The following is a 24,479-nucleotide window of genomic DNA, read 5'->3' on the forward strand; positions in this document are numbered from 1 at the left end:
GTTTAATTATATTAAGAAAGTTCTGAATTGGATTGAAGAATAACTATTGATTTAACAGAGGGTATATGCATGCAAGATCACCTTTTGAAGTTGTTATTGTGCTGAATGATATCATCAAAGCCAAAAATCTGGTAGGACATTGAAAAAGATCCATCCGAAACGTGGATCAGGGTCGCTAAGTTCCGCGGCGAATACTAACTAAGCGCCACTCGAACCTGTTGACAAGGAATTTAAATTTGTATTTCGGAACGTCTGTTTTGCGAAAGCCGTGAGAAGGACAACTTTCAATTCAGACCCTAGGCGGCCTTAGAACCCCTTTCCGACAGTGAGTTTTCACTGGGGTGTTTTCTAATCGTCAGCTGCATGGAGATTACTAGATAACCAATCAGCGTGAGGTAATTGTGTGTGAAAAAGACAAACAACCAAACAGTCAAACAGCCAAACAGTCTCCCGTGAGGGGATCAATATGACCCCCACATTCAAACTATTTTGACAATTTTACACACTCGTTGAAAGCCCACCTTAGTATTTTGGTTTCTCGCGTTTATTATTAGTTTTTTTTGAATTGCAAAGTGCAGAGCTACCGCAGATTTCCAACAATTGCATGCACGCTATAATTGATAAATAGCTGTTTGTTTTAACTGACGTTCGTTGGGGAGGATTGTCTGACGAAACAAAAGAATGTCTGCATAGGAGGCTTTTTTCAAAGAGAAACATTAGCATCAATTTAATGATGCTGTTCGAAGGAATATCACCAGCCGCTCTTAAAATGGCTTTTATGGGGTTTTATCGACAAAGTTGCCTGGAGGAATAAAATTTAATTATATTCCAAAAATAATAATAAAAAAATAAAATAGATTGTATTTTGTTTTGTATCACCTTACAGATCATCATGGAGGAGAAACGAAGGGAAAATCAGTTTTTAGTGGACACTATTCGTCTTGAAAATGTTTCCCTGTTGCGATGTGTATCTCGAACGAAGGCAAGAGCGCTTGTTTCGCTCCACGGTAATAAATATATATTTGTCTAGAATTTTAGCTAAAGTTTTCAGTCTGCAGTCTGCGCTTTACAGTGAGAGATACTTAGTATGAGTCACACAAGTTCAAGTATTGTTCTATTCTGTAAGCTCGCTGTGTCCTGATTATAATTACTCTTAAGGGTGGTTACTTTCCATTGATATAGACGAATCAGAGTCAGGTGCCACATATTTCTCGATGTTGAACTCTATTATGTGCGGGCGAGAGATATATTCTCGCGAGCAAATATCTCTTCCGATAAAAGCCTAGGCATTGGGCTTTACATGGATGACTTTGGTTTTGTTTAAAATTATTTGTTACTCTGTGAGGGAGTTGTTAAAAAGTTTCCAAAATTTGGTGGAAAATTAACCTCACAGGACCCCCATTGGGCTGATATCCAGAACCCGGGCGGAAAACGATGAATGAAGATAAAACTTAAGTACATAAGTCTGCAAAGAACTTGTTATGGGGATTTTTAGGAAGATCGGAGCACCCTTATTTCCAAGTCTTCCTTGCTCTCTCAGGCAGAAGCTCTTAAGAGGGGAAATTAGTCTTTAAGCCGATCGTGAGAGGGTGAAGTTGAAAAACAAACGAACAGTCTTTCAGCACGCAGTAAGCACAAATTGAACGCTAAACCTTTGCAAAATTGCAAAGGAACTTTATTAATATGTTCATCAAACCATTACATATTACCCAACTACAAAAAAAAGCTATATATGTTTAATGATTGGTTACAAATGGAAATGACATCCTAGCCTGTTCCAGGGGACGATCAAAAAAAGCGGGCGGGCGATGAGCGCGGTCTGGGAGAGAAAAGGAGAGGGCGGGAAAGCCAACAAGCATTGTTTTTTTTTTGTTTGTTTTCGTTTTTGTTTTTGATTTCGAGGAGTCGAAATTCACTCATACTGTGATGTAATGTGGAGAATTGTTTGCAAGATTTCACGCGTGAATGGAGCGGCAAAGAAGGCGCCTGATCAACCTGGCCCGTGGAAAAGATTTTCTCACCATTATTTCCACCGATTTCGGACTTTTGTCTCTAGAGGTCGATGTTTAGGTCTGTAACTCGTTCTGACACCATATAGTGTAGCTGTTTACGCGCAAGTCTGTTGACCGTTTTGCGTGTTGTATATGTCATTGTTTGGTTTTGTTCAGGCAAGACCATGATCTTGATCCTCCATATGGATCTAATCATTTGCCGGTAATAAATTCTCTGTACGCCCACACAGAGACTTCCTCATTCGAAGAGATTCTACACAGAGCAGACATGACTTTGCAAAAGAACATAACATGCTGTGAAGATAGGCGTGGCCTCGTGAAACTCTCACGAGTAACTCGATACCTAAATACTGAGATTTCGACATTTGACACAAAAAACGGTTCTTTTTTCAAGTGGGCGGAATGAAGTTTTCAAAACAATGCTTAAAGGCTTTCCCGCCCTTTCATTTTCTCTCCGGAACCCGCTGATCGCTGGTCCCGCTGGTCGCCCGCCAGCTTTTTCGATCGTCCCCATTTCACCGAGAGCCTGGAACAGGCTAATAACATCCTTGCATAATAGAATCGGTGTAAACCTGTCTTCACAATATAATAAATGATCTCATGCTGCGGTAGAATTTCGGCTAAGTAACTGTCACTGTAGTTTTAAAAGGGAAAACAACTACAATGTACCTGCAAGTGAATCTGTACGACGCAAAAGTGCTTATCTAACCTTACAATGTCCAGTTTCAATCTGAACAAAAACTTAGCGGTTGAATTCTTAAAATTTTGCAGTTTTTAAAGTGCCACAAGAAATCACCGCGAGAATTAAGGGTGGGGATCGCTGCTTTTGGAACTCTACGGCATGATACATGAGTCCTTTATTTATCTACGTTCTATATTACAATAACTATCTTTTTATTATTAATTAAAGTATCAGTATACCCTAAAATTGACCATTTTAAATAAAACTCTATGGGAAAAAAAAATTGATTCCAAGCTAAATTATCAACGAAAAACGATTCGTTGCGTAAATTAATTCTGATTAATAGCTGTCAACGGCTTCTCACGAGAACTAAAGTTGCATTAAAAAGTTGCGTGACTGATTTTCATGTAGTACGATTGTCAAACGTTTGTGTCTGTTAGTCGACGAGCTGTTCTGAGTGTTATCCGTTTGTAGAATGTGGATATAAGTCGTAGAAGAAACGCAAAAGTTCATGTCCATTTTTAAGAGCAAAGAAAGCACCACAGAGTCAACAGAGGAAAAAGTCGGGGGGAAATGGTTTCAAAAACTTTTAATCAAAATTGGGCTGATGCGTTAGCTACTAACCACAAAGGTTCCTGGCAGGAGAAGTTGCACGCACTGGACGGGGAAGACGTTTAAAATTCTCTAAGCATAATTATAATTACTTCCTTGGCGCTTTCGCCGTTCGAAATAGTAACGGTAATATCGACTCAATCGGTATCTCTTGGGTCTCCTCTACGCGGCCTTTACGTTGTGTACGAGTGCGCTTGTTCGTTGTCAACGGCATCTCTGAAGCCAACGCGTTTTACTGAAAAACCGAAAAGAAGAGACAGAAGCGAAAATTATCTTTTCACTAACCTGGGTGCATGAGCGGTAGCATTCAGATCTTGCAAAGGATAGGCAACATTTGAGACTCCTGGCCTTTGTATATGGCAAGCTCTATTTTTAAAGTAAAATGAGCCCTCACTTTATCAATCAACGTGCCGTCGTTTTCACACCTTTTGTGTATTTATCTCATTACACCGGAAGAACGCCCCAAAGTATATTTTCCTTCATATCTCTAAACGAAAATTTCAGCAAATGAAAAGCATATTTTGGGTTCGTTTTCTGTCAGTTTTCAACGTTTGACGCTGAAATTTGGACAGAATGTCACCCGATAATCAGGCAAAAAAACCCTGTCGTGAATTTCTATTTCTATTTTTTTTTTGTCAATAGTTATGATTATTTTAGCGAAGGGAATACACTCTCAAAAAGTGTAACCGCGTGTCCAGAAAAAACCAGAAGAGTAATTAAAACTTCCTAACGCCGTTTTTCTTTTTTTCAGAGAAAAGTGTCAAGAAGACACAGCGATGTTGGTCGCTTACTCCGGCTAAAATCCGACCGGAAACGAACTTGATTACTGGACCTCTGTACTTTAGGAAATCGGCCGCTGTAGTTGGTTTTTGATTTTAACGAATATACCTTCGAAGTCTACAATTTTTTTATGGAAAAAAGCTTTCAGAAACTGGGGTCAGTTTGCGTCAAGCGTTCGACCACAACGCGACGCCAACGAATAATGGTCATCTGGGGTATAGTGATACCTTAAACACAGTCAAGCATTCGCTAATTAGGAGCATGTTACTGACTGTGATAAAAAAAGTGTGATGTAAAAGCTCCCGTAAGGTCTTACATGAATGGCTTGATACGCTCTGAGAGAACTATAGAACAAACAACAGAAACAATGCCCCTAGCCCTAAAACAATAACAGCTGCTAACAATGAAGAGAATTACAAGCTCACGAGAGCTGCTACACTTCTGATATAAAACCTTGATTTCAAGGGTGTCTACAGACGGAATTTCTTGCTGTCGCTTCACAGCTTTACGTTATGGCTACTAATTTCGGCATTGATTAAAGGAATACGTCACGATTTGAGCATCAAGAAAGGCTTGGCCCAAATTTTACAAGTTCGTCGTTTGTAATCCGTTTGAATCTTCTCCATCGTTAACAATCCTTGTTCCTTCATGATTTATTCTTAGATAACTCTTTGGTGTTTTTCTATCCTAGTATAATAACTTTTAATTTTAGGTTTATTCGAATTTAAAGATAAGTTTGTACGTGGCCGAAAAAACTTTAAGTAACGCGACTGAGCTCGTTAGAAAAAAAAAAAAGTTTCCTCGGGCAACTATACATTCCTTCGTGCTATAAAAAGATAAGAGATATCACAATGAAATATCAAGGATTAAATACAGAAAAACGCCAAAGCGCCAATCTTGGTGGGACACCAAGAAACGGAAAGAAATGTTGTTTAACCATCAAAGGGCTTAGAAATTAATTAATTAATTAATTTTCTCAGGCTACCTTTCATCACTGAACTTTTACCGTCTATCATCAAACAGCTCAAAAATTAATCGTCAACCGTCAAAAAACCATCTTTAAATGTAAACCGTAAAACCATAATAACCGCCATTGAGACCCTCAGCTATTAGTAAAATATGGAGTTCACAAAATTTTCGTGAGAACAGAAGTCTTGTTGTCGATAGTATCTTGCAAGAGAGCAAGGCAAAAATGTTTGCAACCGCCAGAGCTTATTCCGGTTTTTGTCATATGAGTTTTATAGAACTAATGTCAAACTGTCACAATGGGACGATACTCCATCGACTAGGGCTTGCGACAGGTTGTTCGGCAACTTTTTGGCAACTTTTCGTATTTCGAGCAATCTTTTTTTGTTTCGAGCAAGTTTTTTGAGTTCTGAGCAATTTCTAGTTTTCTAGATATCGGAGCAGCTTTTAGTGCTTTAATTGGCCATGCTTCCATATCTTACAATGTTTCAGTAGACAATTTGTGAATTTCTTTAATTTTTTTTAAATAATTTTTTTAACATTTCTTTTTTAATGTTTTTAAAAAAGAAATAAAAAAGATTTGATATTGATGCGTGGTATTTACTCACACGTATTGTGAACAAATTTATTTAGTGACGCTGGTGACAACGCAAAATTGCACAAAAATCCCTAGAAATGTTTTTTATTTTTGCATCAGACCAAATAAAAGAAGAGAGAAACAAAAAAAAGTTTCTGCTTTTCTTAGCAACTTTTGAGCAACTTTCGTTAAAAAAAGCAACTTTTGACTTTTTTTGGAGCAACTTTTGAGCAACTTTTTGAGAAATTTCGGGCGACTTTTGGGAAATCTCGAGCAACTTGTGGCAAGCCCTACCATCGACGGTTACACTTTATATTCAACATTTGTAAGGTTGCGCTGATACTTCGCCGGTAATTATCCCAGCCAGTCCCCTATCGGAACAGGAAAATATTCGGCGTCCCACGTAATTGCTGGTTTTCAGTGTCACGCCATTCAAAATAGATCAAAATAAAAATCAAAACCGGTCAATAGATTAAGTCCAGAATCTGGGAAATGAAAGAAGGTAAATATGCAAAGACTTTCGCCAAGATTCTGGCTACAGCAATTTTTCTTATGCAAGATATGCGGAGAAATTTTTTACCCAAATTTATAGAGATTTGCATGGAGACGCCATGTTGGTGCCCATCCGTAGGGGCACCAACATGGCGGCCGGAAACCAACAGAAATATCTATCACTGAATTTTGCTACAAAAGCGTGAATTTATCCCTGGAGGAACTCTAAAGTATTAAAATAATACTTTTTCTAAGACATACACTGTTCAGATAGCCAAATTCCCCGAAATAAGTCACTTTTTTTAACCATCGTGACAGCTCTCTAAGCCGTCATGTAAATGCCAAGTCACGCAAAAGCTTAGAAATTCAAGCGTACTGTATCACAAATCCAAGAACCCATTCGGAGCGAAAATTTGTATGAATATTAGTTTTCAGCTGCTCTTACACATCATTAAAATAAAATCTCAGGAAGGTTAATAGTTTTGTAGTTTGAATTTTAGTGACGTCATGTGAAAACCAGCTATACACATACTAGGCTACGGTTGCTTCCCATCCCCCACCCCAAACTAACCCCCCACCCCCAACCCCCCACCCCAAGCAAAAAAAAAAATCAGCAGATCAATGAGATCTTTTCCTAACAACAACAGCGAACCACAACAACAAAAGTGGGAAGTTAAGAATAAATCTCATAGTACTATCAAAAATACTCATGCAAGCAAATAAAGGCCAAATAAATAATGACAACAAGTTAGGTCTAGCTCAGTAATGAAGTTAAAATTGAAATAAAATGGTCAAGACTTATTTGTATTGGTTCCAAAACAGCTCAAAACATAAAAAAGCAACTTACCTAATTCGTTTTAATTATTTTGCTTGTTTCTGTTATTTTATGCACGAGTTCAAAGCGTGAATAAGGGGATGTTAGGGTAAGTCAACCAAGATAAAACACCTCCACCTCATCAGGTGAGAAGTTATAAGTCCCAGCCAGGATTGTGAGTCGGTCTTGTACTCCACTTGGAAGAGAGTAAGTGTCGCCAAAGTATGTGTATGAATTAGTGTTATTGCTTGCATTGTCAGCAATGTAGATGTCACCATGAAATGTTGGACCATAACCTGAGTACATGACAATTGCACGTGATGGGTTCGTCACCATGCTCTTAAATGGAGCCAGACTTTCTTTATTGCGGAGTGAAATATGAACGCATTGGAAGTGTAACCATAACTACCATTAACACTTTTTGTATCTGAAGAGAAGGGAAGAAAAGTAAAAAAAATAATAACATACAAGTAAATATACAAAATATTATATATTCAAAATGCGGAGAAAGATATGAAGACATGATTAAAAATCGTAGTTATACACAGAACTTAAGCAGTTGTGAAATTAAAGCCTAAAAAAAAAATCAGGCCTGAACGGGGTTCAAACCCATGATCTGTGCGATACCGCTGCAGTGCAGTGCAGTGCAGTGCAGTGCTTATGCGTTCGAGTCCCGCCTGTCGCGGAGTGAAAATATGCACACATTGGAGGTGGACCCACATCTATTATCAGTGTCTGAAAAACAAGAACATTTCAGCAGAAATATTGATGGCCGAAGAAAGGATTAACAACTCGAAACCTTACAACTAGAAGTTGAAAATGTTACGACGTTCGTGGAGTCAGCTACAATCAGTACCTTGCATGCTAAGTGAGTACCTTGGTTCTCCTTATTAAACCGGGCTTTGCTTGGCATATTGAAATAGGAGTAGCAGAGATTTAAAATCCCAGTAAACCGGAAAAAATTTTTGAACCTCCTTAAACGCACTGAGAGCTCATGTTACTAACTTAAATAAAACAGGATATCTTAATAATCTACAAGTTAGTCGATGGTCCTTTGAACACATAATATTATAGTCCCTCATCATAGGCCTGCAATGCGTGCAGCGAGCTAGATAATAAAGCTGTCTGCACGCATTGCAGGCCTATGATGAGGGAGGATATGAAAGGCCGCGGGTAAGAACGTCCCCTGGATTTTTCGGCCATTTTTGAAAGTGCTCAAAACTAGCTGAATTTTAGCATGTGGGCTTCGTTTCCCCTGAGAACCATTGCTTTGAGGCTTTTTTCGCTGGGTTGCTCTTCGTTCTCGAGAAATAACGTATGCAAATAAGGCACACAGGTTGGAAAAACCGAGTGGTTTATTGCATACGCAATATCTCGAAAAGGAAGCGAACTTTAGCGCAAAAACTACGGGACATTGCTTAACACACCAGAACAAAACTGCATGCGAAATTTGGAGCGTTTTTGTCAAAGTTCACTTTTGATTAAAATACCTAACGCCCTTTTCCTGCCGAGTCCTTCAAATAAACGAAGCCGGGTCTTTCTTATGATAAACAGAGCCGATCCTTTGTTATGATAGCCAAGCCAAGCCTTTTTTATAAGTCGAAGTCTCGCCTCGGTTTATCATAACAAAGGTCGGCCCGCCGCGACAGCAAGGACTTTGATTTCACTTAGAACCAGCAAATTGTCAATTTCACGCAACGTAGATTAGCTCAATTTTGTTGATTTCAGGTCAAAAGTAGTTAAAATGTTGACTCGTGTTAGCGCGCGACGGCAAGGATGTTGATTTCTCTTAGAAAGCAGCAAAATGTCAATTTCACGCAACGTATAAGCTCAAAAATGCTGATTTTAGGTCAAAAAAGGTTTAAATGTTGATTTCACGTTACCCCGTGACGGAAAGGATGTTGATTTCACGTAGAAAACAGCAAAATGTCAATTTCACCAACGTATAAGTTCAAAAATGTTGATTTCAGTTCTAAACAGGTAAAAATATTGATTTCACGTTAACGGGTGACGGCAAGGATATTGATTTCACTTAAAAACAGCAAAATGTTAATTTCACGCAACGTATAAACTCAAAAATGTTGATTTCAGGTCTGAATAGGTAAAAATGTTGATTTCACGTTAACGCGTGACGGCAAGGATGTTCATTTCACTTAGAAAACAGTGAAATAATAATATTAAAAACCAGGACTCTTACGCCATGTTCAGTCAGCTGATAAACATCGAAACTACCTTGGCGAACTAGGATAGTCAAATCAAATACAGCAATTAACGTAGATGCCACTACTAAACAGTCAAAGAATAGGGCATATAGAGCGTTTTTATTGTCACGCAATAAAAAATAATATCAAAAACCATTCAGTAGATAAGATCAAGAAATTGTGATATTACTGAAGATAAATAAAGAAGACAGTTCTCCAAGTTTAAGGTGTGTGCGTTGTCCCAAAGTTGAGACATTCGTCGAAATGTTCCGCGCAAATTTACAGAGCCTAGTATGGAGCCGCCATGTTGGTGTTCTGTGGTACACCAATAAGGCGGCCGGAAAATAGTGTTAACATCTGGAACTTACTTTGGTTATCTGGGACAATGATTATCTGTACTGAACAAATAAACATTAAATAAGCACTTTTCCAAATACAGCAACGCTTTAAATGGCTAAAAATCACGAGAGAAATACATATTTTTCGACAAACGCGATCGTAGCTTTATATCACGCACCGCCATAACTTCAAAATTCAAAATGCGCTGGTACTTCTTATGCCTGATGAGGATAACAACTTTTGTGGCTCTTTAGTTTTGGATTTAAGAATTTGATGACTTCACGTGAAAACGCTCTATAAATAGAGCAAACAGATGAACAAATTAACCCTTCTGCGCAACGTACGGGTCTCCATACGTCTGCATGTCCAATACAATACTTACAATACTTTATTTAACCACGCGACACCTAGGAGCGCAAGCGCTCGTTAAAACGTGTGGTGAACTCAAAATTGTATAAAGAAAAAAAAGAAGAAATAGGATTAAATAATCTATGTAAATATGTAATATACAATAGATGCGTAAAATAGTTATGTACAAATATAATAAGAAATGAGTTATTTAAACCTAAAATAATTACCTAGTAATCGTTAAAAGTTAAAAGGTCGTTAGCGTCCCTTACAGATGGAGGTATTGAGTTCCAAATCCTGGCGGCTATAAAGGAAAAAGACTTATGCCGCCATTCCAAATTGCATCTAGGCAACTCCAAAATTGTACCGGACCCCCTTAGGTTATATGAGCTTACTTTAAAATTAAAGAGATCTTGAATATAGCTTGGAGCTTGATTATGTATGCATTTATACACAAGGACTAAGGCCTGAAATTTCCTGCGCTGTTCTAACGAGCTAATGCCTACAGTCTTCAAAAGGAACTCATAAGGGGTTTGCCTACCAAAGCCTAAAATCGATCTAAGAATACAATAGTTCGTGTCCTCTAGTTTATTAGCCTGAGTGTTGCCCACACCAAGCAATAAGGGCCCACAATACTCTAGATGTGGTAAAATAAACGCTTTATATAGACGGCCCATAACATCTATCGGTATGAATTTGCGTATTCTTCGCAAATCAGTTGCTTTAGCGCATGCTTTTTTCACTTGTTCCTTTACATGATGCATAAAATTAAGCTTACGATCTAATGTAACACCGAGAATCTCTAGTGTCTCTGTACTGTCCACAGACTTATTATTTACAAGAAAATCATAATGATAAAGCTTTGGACCGATGGCCATTGCCTGAGTTTTGGCACTGTTTATTTCCAAGTAATTCTGTCTGAACCACGATGATAATATACTGAGATCACTGTTAATAACATATTCCAGGACTAAAGGAGAAGCATTAGATACATACTCTGTGGTGTCGTCCGCATAGAGCTGCAAGGACGTGTTGGTGATTTCATAATTCAAATCATTAATGTAGATGTTGAATAGAAGAGGGCCTAGGAGTGACCCCTGCGGGACTCCGGTTCTCACAATTCTCCAGTCAGAAGAGACATGCCCATCAAGTTTGACTCTTTGCCTCTGTCCTGTTAAATAACATGAAATTAGGTCCAGAGCTTGTTCAGTAAAACCGTACGCCTTCAGCTTCGCGAGCAAAAGGGTATGGCACACAGAGTCAAAAGCCTTACTCAGATCTACTGCAACAGTGGCAACCGCCTCCCTCTCGTGAAGACTCAATCGCCAATCTTCCACTGTCTTCAGCAAAGCAGTACAACAGGAGTGTCCACTAAGATATCCAGAGAGGTTGGGTGAGAGCTTTGGTACAAATGCGGTGTAAACTTGGTCCGCTACAACACGCTCATATAGCTTCGACAGGGCCGTCAAAATAGACACAGGGCGATAGCAGGACTTCTTTGTCTCATCATTCTTCTTAAAAACTGGAGAGATATTGCTACTCTTCCAGACTGTTAGTAATGAAGTGATTGATTAGTCTGGTAAGCGGTTGCGCTATGGCTGGAGCAGATATGCACAAAAGTCTCTGGGAGATAGAATCACAGCCGACAGCCTTCCTTGGGTTGAGTCTGTCCAAGATGTTTTTCAGATAATTCTCGTTCACAGTCGAGAAGCTAAATGATTGTGTATCGCCCTTCTCAGTAATAAGCTTAACACTCCGGTGGTCAGCAAAGTCTTCAATAGTTCTGTCAGTCCCTTCATTCACCGCCACATCACGAAAATATTCGTTAAAGATTTCAGTCACAGCCGGAGAATCGGTGACTACACCATCGACTTCCATCAAGATGATTTTTGACTGCTTCCTTCCTTTGTTCGGTAAGAGGGGTTTCATTTTACTCCAAAATTCACCGTGGTGTTTTCATGCCATTTCTTTTTAACAAAGTGACCCTGTTTCTTTGTTTTCTGTAGGCTTCCCAAGAGGCTTCTGTAGGATTCCTGGTGTGAAGCCTGAATAGACGATTCCGGCGAGAGATTTCGTGTTGAGCTCTGGGGTGATCCATGGTAATTGATCTCCTCTTACACGCTTTTTCTTCAGTGGCGCGTGCTTATCAAGCACCTCGTTATAGAGCTTCGCCCAGTGGTCCCACAGGTCGTCTACGTCGTCAAATATGTAAGCAGTCTCCCACGGGACCTCATTTAGCTCAGACAAAAAAGCTTCATCATTAAACTGACGCATGCTTCGGTATTCAATCTTACGTGCTTTCGGCAAAAGTTCAAAACACTACAAATCATGCCGATATGAAATAAAATCAACGCAACCTGTATCACAGATCTATGTTACAATCGATCGCTACTTGTTGGCCATTATTATGTTTAAATGAAAAAAAGCCGAAACAATCTAGTTACCAGTTCGAGAAAAGTCCGCAGAACGTGATCGCAATGCATGTCGGGAAGGGTCTTTACACGTCGTGCGCGGGAAAACATGGCGGTGGATACAAGACAAATCTTATAAGTCTAAAACCAGTTCTCCGCTTTCCAAACTTTGACGCTAGCAACGCTTGGCAAATGGGCACAACTCACGAGAGGGTATTTTTCTTGGGCAAGAACTGCTCTTGGACTTTTCTGCCTGGCTCGATCTGACTTCGAACGCCGATAACACGATTACGGTATATCGGCTGCCTTCGAAGTTTCAGAATACATTTTGATTCTTTAAAACGTGCTGATGACTTATGGGTTTACCAAAGCCTTATGATGCCTCTCAACCACCAGGCAGGCATACAAGGTACTTTAGAACAATGCTTAAGATATTAGTTGACAGAGCTCTAATGCGGCACATCACTTTTTTTGTTCGATGGTATTTCGTTTGACTCTCGATCGATTCACGTGTTGTGTTCACGTCACAATAACCGATGTAAACAATCTGTTCCTAGATTTCCGCTCTATATACTATTTTCCTTTGACTTAAAGACAGGTAAGATTCAGTGGAATACACTATAAACAGTCTGCCTGTTTGCTGTTCAACAAAATAATAAGAAGGTTTCTTTTGTTTTTCGTTCAACAAAAGATCTCCAAAAGATGCCGCTTGGAAAACTGAGTTTTTTGCATACGTTATTTCTCGAGAACGAAGAGCACCCCAGCGAAAAAAAGTTCAGCGCAATGTTTCTCAGGTAAAACGAAGCCCACATGCCAAAACTCAGCTATTTTTGAGCACTTTCAAAATGGCCAAAAACTCTAGGGGACGTTCTTGCCCGTGGCCTTTCAATTGCAAATGAATGCAAAAAAAATTGATTTTAGATTATTCGAAACAGCGAAATCATTATACCCCAGGGAATGTCAGTGTATCCTCCAAACACATACTGTCCATTTTTGATGATGGTAACCGTGTGATTTTTGCCATCACACCTTTTGTGAAAGCTAATGACAGCCCAGCCGTGAGTGGAGGCGCGGTAACAGAGCTCCCACAGAGGGTTCAATCCAACAGCAGGCGTCAGGAACTGAGAAAGGCGACTTTGGTAAGATACATTTCCACCTATTACAGCCGAATGGTAAAACAAACCTGCAATAAGAAGGAGTAAAAACAAGGACTTATAAAACTTGTGTGCAATGACCTAATGGCTACTATCCAAAGCATACATGTCGACAGCAAAAGGCGATTTTCTGACATCGCGGAAAAGCAAGGAAATGTAAGGAAAAGTTTTTCTTTTTTTTTTTTTTTAATAATGTAAGTAATTTCAAATTGTCATTTTAGCAAAGCTACGGTGTCTTTTATTTAGAATTGATGCCGATATGGAAGTTTGCTTTTTTCACTATTTACCGCAAGTAGTCTATCGCAACCGGTATAGAGCCTGAAATAGACAAAATAAATGGGAGTCAGATCAGCCGCTCGTATAGCAATATAGTTACTATGGGGAGGAGATGATTACCACTGGTGTCGGAAAGTACTTCAAAATGTTTAGACTTAGGTTTGTTATGCAGGGGAGTGGAAACGTCTCTGGGATGTGCAGCTTTATCATAATCCACTCAGGGGTATGCCAGGGATCCGCTCCTTTAAACAACTGTTTTCTAGAACAAGACCTTCTTCCTTCATTCCTTCTCTCTACTGAAGGAACAAATTCGGTCTGGAGCTATACACATCCAGCCAATTGTTCCTCTATCCTCCTCTCTTCTCTCATTGGATGTGAACATATGACCGAGGTACCACCTCTAATCGTGTGTAGCGTGTGTCTTCTGGCTGGCTTTTTTTGTTTTTTGCTTTTGTTTTGACATTGAATTATAGAAAATAAGCTCGGAAGAAGGACATTTCTGCTGGGAAAGGAAAGAGATTCAAGTCTCCAGCTATCTAGTCAAATAATTCTTGGTTAGTTAGTTAAATAATTTTTTGGTTAATTTTTGGTTTGGTTTATCTGCTGGTTGAATGCACTGTGACAAATCAACTCGTTGCTTGCCACTTTCCTATGGCTGTCAATTAGTGAATACGCAGTTTGAATGGGTGTCGATCGTTTATCAGCCTTGTGACCCTGTTATATATTTAATCACGTATTTTGAAACATTGGTGATGCTTTAAGGGACGGTTACCTGTTTCACATTGTGTCCTATAATTAAATCCTGGTGCGCAGCTGCAGTTGAATCCGTTCATTCGGTCTGCGCAGGTCCCGTTGTTTTTACAGGGATGACTTGCACAGTCATCGATATCTGTTTTAGAAGAGAAGATTGAAAGAAACAAAACATACAACAGATGATGTTGTATTTGATGGAGCCCGCGGAATATAAACAGGAACAACAACGAGTTTGTACACCGTCAACTAATTCTCAATTGCCAAATTTTTCTTTTTTTTCTTTTAAGAGTCCCTGTCCATAAATATGGAAAATAACTCGGCAAGAGTCGAAAATTCGATTTCGCTCATATTTCTACGGTAGATAGGTTAGGGCATTAGAAAAACTACTGGATAGGCTTTTTTAGGCAAAATATCGGTTTATTTCAAAGAAATATGCAAATTAACAAATTCCGTTAAAATCGTCATTTGACGCACAAGTTTATTAAGCAAGTTTGAGAGCCTCGCATGCAAAACCACATCATTCTTCCGTCTTTAAAACACTCAAATATTTTTCTGCAATGTTTAAATGTGTACTGGGTTGATTTTAGGGAATGTTGCGGTTTTTGTTGGCTGCAAAATAATTAAATTTCGAAAACATGTATTTCATTCACTTAAAAGTACTTCGTAAAAATAATTGATTTTCACCATGTGCGAAACCTTCAAATGCATTAAGCTTCTGGTGGTTGAATAGCAGAAGGATGGTCTACAGATTAGTGTAAAAATTTCTTTGGGCAAATGATTGTGAGCGACGGGAGAGCTTTTCAAAGTACGTTAAAAATGCAGATATTTGACCATCCATCGTCAAATTTCAATTTACGGGTTAGACATATATTTTAGCACGCGCCACGTCTTGAGCTATATTAAGTTGAAATAGACACAGAGCTAATAATTTCGAAATGTTTCAACATTATTTGCTGTCAAAGGCAGGTCCAAAAGCCGATTTGACGTGTTTCTGTCACCATTCGTCGCACATAAAGCAGAAGTTTGCTTTTGTTTACACAACGTCCGATGTACATCGCCAACTGTCAACTTATTTAATGGTCGAATACCATGAATCTATGACCCTCTTTCGACACATATGATCACCACTGCATCTTAGTCAAAAACGGATAAGTAATTTGTAGATAGTTGCTTGCTTTGCACTACACCAAATTATTACGTTTGATCACGGTTTGATACATGTTTTCGAAATTTAATTATTTTGCAGCCAACAAAAACCGCAACATTCCCTAAAATCAACCCAGTACACATTTAAACATTGCAGAAAAATATTTGAGTGTTTTAAAGACGGAAGAATGATGTGGTCCTAGAGAAACTAGTGGGGGTGCAAGTGAACTTCTGCTTCCATGATCGTATATATCTGCATTCTTCCGCCTATCGTAAAGCGCATAGTTGCGAAACAACACTGATCAATTTAGTAGAAAACTGGAGACTTGCTAGGGATCAAGGAAAAGTAGTCAGTATATTATCAACAGACATGTCTAAGGCGTTTGATTCTCTCCACCCACCGCTACTATTGAGCAAGTTTCGGGCATACGGTTTTCGAGAGAATACCGTACAACTGCTAAATAGCTACCTCACAGACCGGAAATATCGAGTTAAGATTGGTCGTCACGTTAGTTCGAGTCGACTGGTAAACCGCGGCTGTCCACAAGGCTCCGCCCTTGGCCCGCTGCTATGGAACATTTTTCAAAATGATCTACCCTATGGCCTCAATGCGAAATTGTCGATGTACGCAGATGATCACCAAATTTATCATATCGGGGACGACCAGAGAGCCGTTACATCACAACTCAAGGAGAGTGCTAATTTTGCTACAAATTGGTACGGCACAAATCTCTTAGCCGGGAATATCAAGAAGTACCAAGCCATGAACATCGGCTTTAGTCAGAGCAATGGTAACATCCATGTAAACGGAGAGGAAATCAAGACCACGGATAATCTTCAGCTTTTAGGCGTGACACTAGACTCCGATCTTAGTTTCTCCGACCACATAAATCTTAGCTGTAAAAAAGCTAGTCAAAGAATAGGCGTTTTAATGAGATTAAGAAACCTAATTCCTACGCAGTCAAAACTAACATTGTTCAAATGCGCCATTTTACCCTACGTTACCTACTGTCACTTAGTATGGCACTTTTGTAAAGCTAGCGATACTAGAAAACTGGAGAGAATACAAGAAAGAGGCCTCAGAGCAGTTTTTAAGGATAACAGCTCAAGCTATAATCAACTGCTCGCGAGGGCCGGTCTGCCCACATTACTTAATAGACGACTTCAAGACCTCTCTACTTTGATGTATAAAGTTAAACATAAATTATGCCCCTATTATCTCTGTGATTTTTTCAGCAATAACCCTAGTACGTATAACTTAAGACAATCTGACTTTACAATGCCAAGGTTTAACTCGGTGAAATATGGTAAGCACTCGATCAGATATCTAGGACCCAAATTGTGGTCAAAATTACCCAAGAGCATGAGAGAGGCCACATCTCTCAGCACTTTTAAGACGAACATCAGAAATCTCAACAATTTTGATGCATTACTAGATGATGGTTGCAGAGGCTGTCTCCTCTGCTCCTCCTAAAGAACTTTTTTTTAAGTATGTATTATTGTATTATAAAATCCATTGTACATAGTCCCATAACATCTTTTAACTTGGATTTAAATTTTACTATTGTAAATTTAGTATTTTTTTTCTAATTTAACTCGTTTTTGTTATGTCCCCGTATTAGTAGGGGAGTTTTTCCCCAGCTAGGTGGTTGTTGACATTCTTAATAAAGTTTCTATCTATCTATCTATGCGAGGCTCTCAAACTTGCTTAATAAACTTGTGCGTCAAATGACGATTTTAACGGAATTTGTTAATTTGCATATTTCTTTGATATAAACGGATATTTTGCCAGAAAAGCTATCCAGTAGTTTTTGACATGTCCTAGCCTATTTACCATAGGAATATGAGCGAAATCGAATTTTCGACCCTTGCCGCGAAATTAAGAATTTGTCTGATTTTTACAGGCAGGCACTCTTAATGTTTTGTGTTCTTTTTCTGACTAAATCTAGTCAGACCCTTTTTTTTCTAGAACGTGTTATTTCAAGAGGTCAAAAAGGATTGGCTGTTAATAAACTGAACGCATTGCAGTCCTATTAAAACTCGAAATACTAATACTTACTTGTTTCGCATTGTGTTCCATTAAAGCCTGGTGCGCAGCTGCAGTTGAATCCGTTCACTCGGTCTGTGCAGGTCCCGTTGTTCTTACAGGGATGACATACACAGTCATCGATATCTGTTTTAGAAGAGAAGATTGAAAGGAAAAAAAAAAAAAAAAGACAACAGATGATGTTATATTTGACGGAGCCTGGAATATAAACAGGAGCAACTTCAAGTTTGTACACCGCGAACGCATTCTGAAATGTCAAATTTCTCTGATCTCTTTTAACACTTTGTGTTTTTTTTCTGACTATATATATTCAGCCCTTTTTTTTTTTTTTCTGGAACGTGTTACGTTAAGAGGTCAAATAGAATTGGCTGTTAATGCTGAAACTGAACGCATTGCAGTCCTATTAAGTCGAAATACTAATACAGTCGAACTTCTAGTTGCGACCCCCTCCCGTAAGCGACCTTCTCTCGTCAGCGACCTGTTTTCCAAAATACCAAAAGTTTCCCAATCAAATCACTATATTTGGAACCTCTTACAAGCGACTACCTCTCGTAAGCGACCGCGACCACTTTTAGAGTAAACGTTTGAAATTTTTTTTTCTTTTCAACCTCCCCTAAGCGACGATTTGACATAGAGCGAAAATTGATAATAAGGTGTTGTAACATTATGGCAGTCCTGGGTAGTATCGAGAAATGCTGCGGGAAGTACTGGATATTTTTTAATCGAAATCACAAGAATAAGACATTTAAAACATGGGTTAAGAGTCTGCAGCTACCATATGCTAATTAGGCAAATTTTGACTTAATATGTTCTAAGCTCTCGTAAGCGACCAGCTAGGCCTGACATTTTGGGTGGTCCCTTACGGGAGGTTCAACTGTACTTACTTGTTTCACATTGTGTTCCATTAAAGCCTGGTGCGCAGCTGCAGTTGAATCCGTTCACTCTGTCTGTGCAGGTCCCGTTGTTCTTACAGGGATGACTTGCGCAGTCATCGATATCTGTTTTTGAAGAAAGTTGAAAAAAAGGAAAATTGCAATGGCTGAAGTATCGCAAACGAATTTTCATTTTACAGCAATATTAATTTATCGTCGTGAACTGGCCTCCTGAAATAACAACAATATTTTGGCAACAGAACAGCCATTCTTGTTCAAAAAAAACTCAAAAACGTCTTCTAATGAGCTAATGACAGTTTGAAATTTTATTTATGTGATGGATTGTTAGCGTTGCTGTCCGATATTATTCAAACTGAACACTAAGTTTCATCTTATTATGTACTACAGTTACTTATTTCGAAATGAAAACAATACGCATTCGCATGAGAAAACAATCACATATTTATATTTCCACGTTTTCTTTTAGCATAATCCAATGACTGACTATTACCAAATTCAAAGTGCAAAGAGATGCTAATTGGTTATATCGTTTCCATTCGTTCTTTGATTTTCTGTATTTTAGTCATATTATGATCACCTAATATGATGAACAAAATATTGGATTTGCTCATATTTTTCATGTAACTAACAGTTACCTTTTTCACATCGCGTTTCATTAAATCCTGGTGCGCAGCTGCAGTCGAATCCGTTCACTCGGTCTGTGCAGGTCCCGTTGTTCTTACAGGGATGACTTGCACAGTCATCGATATCTGCTTTAGAAGAGAAGTTTGAAAGGAGAAAAATTTTAACAGATGAGGTTATATTTGACGGAGCCCAAGCAAAATTAACAACTCAACTGTATTTGTACCCAGCCACGATAGCACTATCAATCTACAGTAGTGTTTAAAAATTGGAACTACGCCACAGCTTGCGCATTTTAAAAAAAATCAGCCTAAAGTATTCCAGATCGTCGTTTGTACTGTGTGTTATTCTTTTGCATCCATAACCATCCTTGTTTCTTTACGGATTATTATTATCTCTTTATTTTCAGGTTGCCCTCAATTAATTTCAAGGTGACCAAACTCTATTTAACAATTAGATTTCGAGCTTGAGATTTCTCTGAGGGGAGAGTTAATGAGGCCGAAGGCCGAAACAACTATTACCTCATAGAAATCGAGAGCAAATAGTCTAATTGTTTTAGTAGAATTCTAACTGTAATTTGCTTCAAAAAACGACTTCAAATATTTCTGGTCTGAATATTAAACTTCTCGCTTTAGAGAATTCGCGCAGACTGAGTTGTCAATTTGAAATTTTCAGTTGTGTGCACGCGCTTATCAGTTTCGTTCAAAAAATTCCAGTTGTTTAATTTTTAATTCCAGAAACCGTGAATGTCCTTTTTCAGTCTTCTCTGGAATTTAATTATCCTTTTGTTTGTAAATGTTCTCTCAAAACTTCGGAAAAACGAGAAAAAGTTGAAATTTTATCGCCCACACCAAGCCACTGAACACTAATGGCTGATAGTGTGCAATGGCTCACCCAATCAGATTGCAGGATTGGCATTAGTGTTCAAGTAGAATTCTACTAATGTCTACTATCCGCCTACGAACTGTCCGCCTCAAATAACCACAACAATTTGGACACAGTCCATTCTTGCTGAACACAATGTAGGCAAAAAAGATCACTACCATTGTGCTTGAAAGTACTTGAAAACTGTTGGAATTTACGTTTGCTATTGAGAAAAGATTTCAGATGTCCACCATTATCATAATCGAGTCAAGGGCAAGCAATGCATCTGCTCCTTGAAATGTTTGTTCCACAGACGATTGCTTGTTCACTGGGAGACTTATTGCCACCTGCCGTCTTAAATTCCGCAAGGCCTATATAATCGCTATTACTATAAATATAACCATTTATGGAAATGTTTCCCCCTTAAGCCTAGGGTATAGTTATCTAAACCCAGATAACTTGAGAGGCTCAAAATGTAAATTATAAAGGGTTAAAAGAAAAAATGAAACTAAGTTCTGGTGTAGTCAAACGACATTTTTGATTTTAAAATTATATTTACGCGATTGTTGTTCAAGTGTTATCGTCTTCTTACCTGTTTCACAAGTACTTCCTGTGTATCCTTTCACACAAAGGCACAGATAGCTGTTCTTCTCATAAATTGACACGCAAGATCCACCGTTCTGGCATGGTCCACTCATACATGGAGACTAAGAAATAAATTGATATTTAATAATCGAAGGAAAGCTAAGCAAAGCTAAGGTAAGCTAAGCTAAGCTAAAGCTAAGAAATAAACTGAAATTTAGTAACTGAAGGCAAGCTAAGCTCAAAGCTAAGGCAGGCCCAATAAACACCAACATGGTTAATGAAGACTCTGCGTTTTATTTCGCTAACGACAAAGAAGTTTCAAAGGTAGGAAAAAGAAAAAGAAATTGACTGAAAGCTTTTCCGCCGGGACTGAATTCACTTTGATCGATGGTGGAAAACATTTCGGCAAAACCATATCCCAACTTCATTTAGACAAGAAATTGTTTAACTAATTCTGCACTTAAAAACTTCTCTTACAGAATCTTGAGGACAATAATATTCCACCAATGAAATTGTGCTAATAACTGGACAAAAATATATATGTATAAATTCGTTTAGTAACTATTCGGCTATTTCCGAGAAAACCGACGGCAACACATTTCGACCGTTTTATCAGGATTTATATAATAATTAAATGAATGCGCGCGCTCTGATTGGCCAATCAGCTATAGTTTATTGTACCAGTAAACTCATGGAAATTTCGCGTGTCTTCTGAATTATTATATGAAAACAATAGACCACAAGTTTCTATGGTTTATAGGCTGATAAACCGCTTAGGATATTGGAAGAACACTCGAAGAATTCGTAAATCACTCGCCTGCGACTTGTGATTTACGAATTCTTCTCGTGTTCTTCCAACATCCCACGTGGTTTATTAGCCTTTAAACCATAGAAACTTTATGGTGGTCTTTTGCTTAACTGGAGGACAGGAACCTTCTGGTTGCGTGATGATTCTGTGTTCTCAAAAAATGAGAGTGGATTAAATTACGACGATATCGAAAGTTGAACCGAGTACAAGTACAGGAACGTTCCCTTTTTCTGCCAGTGCCGAGAAGGATCATTGAAGGTTTTCTCGAATTTGAATAAGGAAAGCAGTTAGACTGACCAATAAAAGTTCAAAAGAAAACGAATTATCAGTGACAGTGGTGAAACCGGATTAAACACGTTTTGCATTAACATTTTTTTGGAGTACAAAAAGTGTTGTATTTTTGGGTTGCTTTTTCTATAGAATACACAAACATTGGATCAGTGTCAGCATGTGGGCAAATAACCTTATATAAAGATAACTAAAAATGTCAAAATCGCCTTATGTAACTCATGACTCCAAGATAGCCCGCCATATATAGCTTTTTTCTTAAATTAGCCAAATTAACATCCGTAAATCTGCTTCCTTAATCGGCCCTAAACTGATTTTTTGCCGGAATAAAAGAGTAGACGAAATCTTCCGACCTTTTGCTTCATGGAAAATAAATTAGAGAGGGATTAACTGTTTGTTAGGTTTTGTTGTGCGAGCTTCAAGATCTAACTTACTCTGTTCGACTGGAGACGTGAGTTTTTACTTGTGTTTACTCGTAATTGTCGGTGGAACAAAAATAGGCTTCTTCAGAGAAGGATCCTGTTTTCCTGTTGGAAACTTTGCCGATGGAAATTTTTGTTTCATTTACTGGTTTCTACTTTTCTTCCTCACAAGTTCATGGAGAATAAGTTCAAGGAAATGGAAAACAACCAGGTATTTCGTTATATTTAATTTTTTTACCGCCGCGCTTGTTCGTAAGGTATTGCTTTTGCTGCTGAAAACAAAAAAAATAGAATTTCATATCGTCGCGGTACTCGTATATCAGGCAATTTTTGTAGAGAAAATGAGTGGGCAGTTTATTTGCGGAAAATTTGAAATGACAAGATCTTCCTGTGTGGATATTTTATGCTTCATGAAAAATAAATGAGACAGGAAGTTAACGGCTGCTTGTTAGCTGTAACTTTGTTTAACTAGCTTCAAGGTCTAACCTACTAAGTTCGATTGGAGTCTTTAGTTTGTCGCTGTCTCTATCCCTAATTGTAGGTTGAACGATATTATGCCTCTCAAGTCAATTATTCTACTATATTTATTTTTAATCCCTTTTAACAGGCTGCGCTCGTTCGTAAAATATTGATTTTACTACTCGGAATTAAAATTTATTTCCTTTGGCCCCCCTTGTCATATCCTTTATATATTTTTTCTACCCTAATATTTCTGTAGAAAAAAATGAGGGCGCAGTTTTCGCTCGAAAAAAAAATTAAGTAGAGAGATCGTTTTGTGTGGATGTGCTTTGTTTCATAAAACGTCACACGTTGAGTTAACCTGGCTGTTAGCTTTGTTTTACGAGCTTAGTAGGTGAAACCTAATCAGTGTCGTATTCGCGCTTGTGTTTTCTTGTAAATGTCTGTTGAACAAAATTAGGTCTCTCAAGTCATTTATCCAGTGATTCAGTTCTATTTAGGACATTTGTATTGACATTATACATTGCTGCTGAAGAATTTTAAAAGTTTGATCCAATGTCTCCCAAGAACTTGAAGATATTAGTTTACAAAGAAAAAAAAATCTGTTATCAGAATGCATTTGAAGAGTTTGTCATAGCGAAATACTTACCCCAATACTGAACTGATGGAAAGATTGGCTGTTGATGAACTTGTCCGAGTTGTTGTACTTGTCCGATTGGAGTAGTTCACATAAGATTCTTACGTTGATGTCATAAAATGAAGCCAGGTTAAAGGAGAAACATGATGGTATGTTAACACATGCAACGCCACATTCTTTTCCATTGAGGACATAATCAGTACCAAGACTTGTGATGTTTAGGTACGAGAACTTGTGGGCCTTGAATTTGGCAAAGGCGACGCCATTGTGAACTCCTCGGCTGATACTTTGAGCGCCTGCGTCAATGACGTTAGGTGAACCTGTATTGATTTCAACCGGTAAATAAATGATTACGAAGCCTCTCAAAGGTTTTATGAAAGTTCTGAATTGGGTGAAAGAATAAGCTTTATGTAAAAAAAAATATACACATTCAATGCTACCTTTTGAAGTTGCTATGGCGCTGAATGATACCATCAAAGCCAAAAAGCTGGTAGAACATTGAAAATGATCCATCCGAAACGTGGATCAAAGCCGCCAACTTCCGCGGCGAAGACTAGTCAAGCGCCACTCGAACCTGTTTGCAAGGAAGATGAAATCTATATTGCGGGACGTCTGTTTTGCGAAAGCGAGAAGGACCGCTTTCAATTTAGGCCCTTGAGCGGCTTTAGAGCGCGGGTTTTTTTACAGTGTGTTTTCACTGGTGTTTTTTTTTTTTACTTATCCAATGCATGGGGGTGGCGGGAAAGTTACTACATAACCAATCAACGCGAGGTAATTGTGTAATGAAAAGCTGTATTCATTAGCTAAACAGTCTCTCTTGGGGCGATTAATATGACCCCTACTATTCAACGGTCTATTTTGATAGTCAGCTGACACACTCGTTGAAAGCCCACCTTAGTAGTTTGGTGTCTCACGATCATTTTTTTGACTGCAAAGTGCAGAGTTATCGCAGACTTCCAACATTTGGAAGCACGCTATGAGTGATAAATAGCTGTTTGTTTTAACTGACGTTCGTTGGGGAGGATTGTCTGACAGGATAAGAAAAATGTCTGTGTAGGAGGCTTTTTTCAATGAGAAACATTATCATAAATTCAATGCTGTTGTTCGAAAAACAGCATCAACTACCCTTGAAATGGCTTTGTATGGGGCTTTATGTCCTTATTTCTCCAGTGGCTCAGTAGTTAGAGCATCCGGCTAAATCACAGAGGGTCGTGGGTTAAAATCTCATCTGGAACTCCGATTTTGTTTCCGAGTTGATGCTATTTCTACATTTAATATTCCTTGTATTTGTA

At 38.5% G+C, this 24,479-nt stretch overlaps 1 protein-coding gene across 1 annotated transcript; it reads right to left on the reverse strand.

Moving 5' to 3' along the window:
- Positions 1-11,794: 11,794 nt before the first annotated feature.
- Positions 11,795-23,700, reverse strand: LOC149105063 (uncharacterized). The gene is made up of 7 exons (XM_089272321.1): positions 23,628-23,700; positions 23,200-23,507; positions 20,581-20,695; positions 19,139-19,252; positions 18,495-18,608; positions 13,184-13,417; positions 11,795-12,120 (listed from the first exon to the last, which is right to left on the reverse strand). Exons 1-7 carry the CDS (start codon positions 23,698-23,700, stop codon positions 11,795-11,797), a joined length of 1,284 nt encoding a protein of 427 aa, XP_089128447.1.
- Positions 23,701-24,479: the final 779 nt, after the last annotated feature.

Source organism: Orbicella faveolata, unplaced genomic scaffold (assembly GCF_042242905.1).
Source record: "Orbicella faveolata isolate gen_17 unplaced genomic scaffold, um_ofav_v1 contig_34, whole genome shotgun sequence".
NCBI lineage: Eukaryota > Metazoa > Cnidaria > Anthozoa > Scleractinia > Merulinidae > Orbicella > Orbicella faveolata.